A 6,664-nucleotide genomic window follows, 5' to 3' on the forward strand; every position below is an offset into this window, starting at 1 on the left:
AATTGTAACGCTGCTGAATGTCGCTTGCAACTGCTTGAAAAGCACTGGTGTGCGAAGAGAGCCGAAGTGGGGGGCGGGGGCCGCCAGGTTGGAGTGAGCAGTGTCGAGGCGCCACCTCCAGTCGATTCGGGGCACTGAGCCCCGTTGAAGTAGCGATCGTCTAAGAAGCCCGCCGAGATCACTGGAGTATGCGAGAGAGAGAGAGAGAGAGGAAGGTGTGGCGGGGTGGGGTGGGGACGGTGGAGGGCGGGGAATATGCTTTAAATGGTTCACCTGTAACAGAAGACAAGCTACAAGAATCAAAATTATTCAAGTCTCCGGGTAACGCGGGTCGCACGGCCAAGGTGCACAGCGTGCAAGAGAGTGAAGGGTTAAAACCACTGATTTTTCCCTCTTTCTCTCTCTTCCCCCCCTCTCCTCTCCTCCTTTCAGGGGAGGGTCTGCAAAACCATTGGATCTTTAAGAGGTGACGTACCCTATATGAAAACCTAATAACTAGTTGAGAAGCTGCAACAACTTTGGAAAAAGCCGTGTGGGGAGAGAGCGTGTGGATGTGCTACAAAGTTGCTGAGAGGAACGCGAGGGCAGCGTCTGAGTAATTCTACGTTTCTGGAGCGCTGGTCATTTTAACCGGGCAGCGAGTGAGCAAGGAGAGAGGGGGAAAGATGGTTCAGCAAACTGCAGGGATTGAGACGGAAAGCAGTTTGTCCCGGGAAGCCACGGATAGCGAGGAGAATGAGTTTATTGCCTGTAGCCCCTCGGCGACTTGCGACGGGACGGACGAGCGGGACCCGGACTGGTGCAAGACGGCGAGTGGCCACATTAAGCGTCCGATGAACGCCTTCATGGTGTGGTCGAAGATCGAAAGGCGAAAGATCATGGAGCAAAGTCCTGACATGCACAACGCCGAGATCTCCAAGCGGCTGGGCAAGCGCTGGAAGATGCTAAAGGACGGTGAGAAGATTCCGTTCATTCGGGAGGCAGAGAGGTTGCGGCTCAAGCACATGGCTGATTACCCCGATTACAAGTACCGACCCCGCAAGAAGCCCAAAACCGAGGCGGGTAGACAGCATCAGCACAACCTCTCGCCCGACAAGACTCAGAACAAGAGCGCCAAGCACTCTGCGAAGAAATGCAACGCTGGCGGCAAAATCAAACCTCACAGATCCTCCTCCTTCTCTCAGGGTAAGTCATGTGGCGAGCAGCCGTGCGAGGACTTCGTCTTCGGCAACCTGAAGGGTAACAAGACGGTGAGAAGCGTCTTCGGCAGGGGCAGTCAGGACGCTCTGCAGGGCAGGCTGCACGGAGGCGGAGGAGGAGAGGAGCCGAGCCCCAGGCGGGCCAGCGTGGCCGCCGTGCCGGCCAGCCCGACACTGGGCTCGGCGGCCGAGTCACTGGAAGGGGCCAGCATGTACGAGGAACTGGCCGCTGGCTGTGGCTGCCCTTCGGGCAGGGGCAACGGTCGAGCCGAGTCGTCAGACACAAAACAAGGTAGCAGGAGTTGCGCCCAGCCTAGGGCAAGCTCACCCGGCTCCAGCCGCTCGGGTTCCTGCAGCTCGGGCGAGGAAGGGACGGACGATTTACTGGGAGACTTCAGCATGAACTACTCGCCTCCCGCCGGCAGTAACGGCAGCAGCTTGGAGCCGTTCAGCTCAGGGAACCTCAGCCTGTCGCTGGTGGATAAGGACTTGGACTCGTACAGCGAAGGCAGCTCAGGGTCACACTTTGAATTCCCGGACTATTGCACCCCCGAGCTCAGCGAAATGATCGCCGGTGACTGGCTGGAGGCTAACTTCTCCGATCTCGTCTTTACGTACTGATTTTTATTTTGAATTTTGATTTTGTTTTCCGTTTTTAAAAAAGAAAGACTCGATTATTTTATATTAACAGAAATGTCACCGTAATAAGACTGGCCAGGTCCGATCTGCTGTTCGTGGGATCCTTTTCTTCCCGTGTGTGGGTGGGAGGGTGGATGTGGCACAAAACCAGTGGAAAACGTACAAACGTCGTGATTGGAAATATTAAAAGAAAACGATGTGGAAAAGATACACAAAAAAAAACAAAACTGATGGGAAATCGTGGGCTGGACTTGTGCACAACCCTTTTGGCGGCAAACCTTTATCAGTTTTCCAAATCCTCCACTTAAAGGGACCACTACCCGAGAGAACTTGAGAGTTAGAGCTGTGAACACTTCTGCAGAGTTAATGAACAAGAGGAGAGAAATCCAGGCTTGTACATGAACAGTTTGTCTTAAGCCAAGATGCTGACGTTAATTTGATGCGTTGTACTGTTTTATCCGTGTGTTGTATATGCCAATAAGACTGTTTATGCTCTATTATTTTTGTTCCCTCAATACCTCCTTTTATCACTTAACACAGGCAGTATAGACCTCAGAATATAGATTTTTTTATACATGCAGACCTCAAGACTTTTTAAAACTAAGAAAAAGAATACTAAATATTTTCACTTGTATTTTTCTACAGCTAAAGGGAACCTGCTCGCTGTGATTGTCCAGTGAGAATTTCTGGCACTTCCTTTATTTTATTTTTTTCTCTTTATTTTCCCCTCTCCCCGTTTAGCATGCGAACGTTGGTACAGTCCTGCTTTAAGGATTCAAAAACTTTTTTGGGAGAACGAAATCCTTACATCAATGCCTTGTGATTTTAAATCTGCAAGTGCGCAGTCTTTTGTACAGTTGTAGATTTAGATTTGTTGAATATTTGTAGGTAAGAGGAAAATTTATTGAAACGACGTGAGATAGAAGCTGAATTGTTTTAGTGAGACTACATGTACTGTATATTATACTGTAGGAATCTTGTGTAATCATACGCTGTTTAATGTGGGATAAGTCCCGATGACAGGTGTGAAACTGGAGAATTTTTAACACGGCACATGTGAAATTTTAATTCATTTCTGTGCAATATGAACTACAGATCATCTGCACATTATTTTGTCGCAAACTTATGAACTAAAACAGACGTGTGCACTGTAATCATTGCCTGTCTTGATGCTAAGAGTCTGTATCTGGGAGGAGGGGGGTAAAATAAAGAAATCAGCTGGAACTGATAGTAACAGAGAAATTGCCATGCATTTAAATGGAATGTTTAAGCCTATCCACTCACTTAAAAACCTGCAGGGTTTTGGGAGGAGGGAGCAGGGAGTCCTGCTTGTGCATCCTCCGCCCATGGAAAAGATGGCAATAAATCTGGCATTACTAACTAAACGTGTTAATTTATTGCAGCAAAATGTCATCATTTGTGCTTTTGTTTATTTTTTTTAAAACGGGTACACAGAAACCTCAGCCCTGTTTTAAGTCACGGCTCTTTATTGAATGTCCTTATAGCGGAGCAGAGCAGACGGCAAAAGTACTCGGTGCCGCGCACTTTCCCGAGGTGTTTTAACAACTTAGTAGCATGATGAAAATCAGCACGTTAAACCCTTATAAAATAGACTGGCTGTGTCGCGTGACCTTCACTGGATTTCTGAGACCCGGTATCGAAAGAGTTTCGTAAGAGGGAGATTCACATCCACATTCTTGATCCAATACTACATTCAGTAGTCCGGGTCCTCCTATGGGTTTCGGTTGCTGTTGCTCATCACAAACTGCAAGGTAAAAAAGTATGACTAGCGTGTACCTATTAAATTGGCCTGTCGATTCAGATTATATATGACACGTCTCCGGGATACTTCAATTAGATGTTTCAAATCAATAGCACTTAAAGCCCGCAGTATTGTAAGGCTGACGACTAATTTGCTGGCGGCTCAAAATAAACGCGGCGTGGCCTTGTTTCGTTTTCCCTGTCTGCTGGTATCTATATTAAAAAAAAGTCTGCAAATCTCACACTCTTCGTTGGCAAGTCACCGGGCAGGGTAGCGATGAATCACAGCTGCAGTTTGAAGAGCTGTGACTGGCAGCCCAGCCAAGCACTGGTGAGCTCATCAGACCTAAGGTGGCAGTCCAAGATGCTGAGAACAATCCTGGCCAAAGTGATGGAGGGTTGAAAGGGGAGGGGTTAAAAAAGCAAGCCAGGAAGAAAAAAATGGGCATTTTAAATGGGATGGGGCTGATTCACAATCAATTCTCAGAAAATATTCCATACTAGTGTCATAAGCTTCAGACCCCTTTTTAGGTTTATAGCTTGGGAACAAATTACACATGAGTAATGTTTAAATCAACTTTCTTATTAGTTTGTGTCCATTTCAATTTGTGGAAACAATTTGGGACTTCTCACTGATAGCACAGACATCTGGCAGTCTCATGGCCCAGAAAATGTTTAATAGACTTAACAAATGTAAATCTAATAAGCTAAAAGTAAATTGATTTACTTGGATTTGAGGGGCTATATTTGGCCCAGTCGGTGGTGATCTGGTCAACCCAATTTAGACATTATTTAAGGTATATACTCAAGGTGAACTGATTTACAGTGTTGAAGCTACTCAGCTTGAGCTTTGTGATTTAGTGATCTGGGATCTGACTTTTTTTTTCCAAAGCAAATACTCGGATGGTGTGGTTATTTCAAAGACGTTTCAGCAGAGGTTTGTGTTCTCAACATAAATGTCAAAAACTTGTGGTGTGAAGTGACACCCAACATATACTTCTGACCAATGCTATAAAAGTATTTTAGCTTTTTAATTCCATCATTAAAATTAAGTAAAAGTGAGGAAAGCAAATCAGTGATAGAATGACTGAGGCTGACTCCACTATAATCTTAACTTCTTCACCGGCATTCTGTTAAACATTATTTTCCAACCCAGACAAAAGATTGATCAAATTACCCTCCTCCCCCCCCCCCCCCCCCCAGAGTGAACAACAGAAGATTTATAAAGTTAATAATCAGCTTTTCAGTCAATTGTCATATTACTTAATTGGGTATCTGGGCTCTTGTGGATTGACAATTTCTCTGCCTGTGAGTGACTCGGTCAAGTCCATACTCCAATTTGCAGTGTTTGTTTCTTACATTTATCAGCCCTACCTTGGTGCTTGAAGTTTCTTTGTCTAACAATGACGTTTCAAATCTAATTCTGGAAGTTGGTTCTTTATGCCATCTTCAGCATGAGACTTCTGCATCTAATGCAAGCTGATACTAACTAGACAACCAGAATACAAGAATATCATTAAAGTGAGAAACATCCATTGTTCTGCAAGGATGTTCTGCTCAATGGGTGTGAATGGCATCACGCAGAAAAAGCTTTTGTGAGATCAGCATAATATTCAAAATTGTACCAACTATAAGCTGCAATTTGATTAATCCAATGTGAGTTACACTTATTGAAATTGAAACAGTAAATCCTACCATTTTTTTCCTCAAGCAAAATTGAATGTTGGTACTCGCTGCATCAGCGTTGGTTTCCAAGAAAGTAAATTTCCATTACAAATTCTCCACTGTTTAAGTAGATGTATTTTTCTTTAATAACAAAATTTATTCTGCTTTCTGGGCCTGATTCCTAATTTAATCAAGAAAGGAGGAGACCATCAAAAACTTTGCAATCCTTTCTATGCCAAGCTTTGCTTTATAATACTGACTTAAGAAGGATTGTATTTTCTGGACCTTGTTTGTAACTGCTGTGGAGTTAACCATAAACTAGCCACTTTCATATAAATATTTCAGTCAACAAAATGCAAAGGATACTAAATTTCCTACGTTGGTTGGATCTCTTGAACTGTAATTTTGGTCAGATGTGATCGTTACACCACTTCATAACCATCATGTTGAGGTCACATTGATGTGAAATTCCACTAACCACACCCCCACCACCACTGCATATTCAGTTCACAATTCTTTATCCTCTTTAGAATATATCCATTTGACCAGAACTTCATTGCCTATTTGGTAATGATTACAATTCCTCCTCTGGTAGCCTTGGGAAAATTTTCTACTTTAAAAGTGCCAATTCTTGCTTGGGGAGCTTCTAAAAAAATTCTATCAGATCAAAATAGGCCTGCTAAAGAACTGTGTAGTTATATTTTCTTTTTTATCTATGGCTATAATAGAAAATCAGGCTAGGGAATTTGGTACTAATATTGGTGTTCGAAATGCTAAAAAGTGTTATAAAGAGGCATATACAGTAGATACAGTGTAGGAAGGTCATGCAATACTTCTGGAGTTTCAAATTGGCTCAATTGAGATTGTGTCAATTTGCTATTACCAGAAAAATCAAAACAACAGAACTAACATTGTGTGGCACAATTTTTCTTAAACTTGCCTATAGAATAATTGCAAAAGAACTATAGTGTGCAATTCCCTACAAAATAGTGTGTTACTTATAACATTTGGGTATTCAAGTTGAGCGAATTTTGTTTTGAAGTGCGAAATAGTTTTTAACTTCACCTGATGCAAGCTTTCATTATCAGTAACCTAAAACCATGTGTGTATCAATTTGTCTAGGAATTACAATATTCAGGACTGAACAGGCATAGTTTCATTTCCCTGGAAAATTTTTAAAAGACTTGTTAAGGTTCTGAAAAATTAAGGCTCAATTTTGTAGATGCAAATAATATACTTCTATTCATATTTTACTTCAGAGCTGTAACAAATCCAGTCAAAGCATAATGAAAGTAATAAATTCTTTATTACAGCAAGTATTTTAGATGCATAGCATGAATACATATAAGTAGAAAATAGTTTTAAAAATTAATTGGGCAGGAAAGAAGTAAAAGATAAAA

At 42.8% G+C, this 6,664-nt stretch overlaps 1 protein-coding gene across 1 annotated transcript; it reads left to right on the forward strand.

The window, feature by feature from the left end:
• Positions 1-303: 303 nt before the first annotated feature.
• Positions 304-2,992, forward strand: LOC140733469 (transcription factor SOX-11-like). Its single transcript, XM_073056853.1, has one exon. It carries the CDS (start codon positions 666-668, stop codon positions 1,818-1,820), a length of 1,155 nt encoding a protein of 384 aa, XP_072912954.1. The 5' UTR covers positions 304-665; the 3' UTR covers positions 1,821-2,992.
• Positions 2,993-6,664: the final 3,672 nt, after the last annotated feature.

The sequence above is a fragment of the Hemitrygon akajei genome, chromosome 9 (genome assembly GCF_048418815.1).
Source record: "Hemitrygon akajei chromosome 9, sHemAka1.3, whole genome shotgun sequence".
NCBI classification, from domain to species: domain Eukaryota; kingdom Metazoa; phylum Chordata; class Chondrichthyes; order Myliobatiformes; family Dasyatidae; genus Hemitrygon; species Hemitrygon akajei.

Bases quoted from the DNA above. Each gene is read 5' to 3' on its own strand.
- LOC140733469 (XM_073056853.1), top strand. From the start codon at position 666: ATGGTTCAGCAAACTGCAGGGATTGAGACGGAAAGCAGTTTGTCCCGG.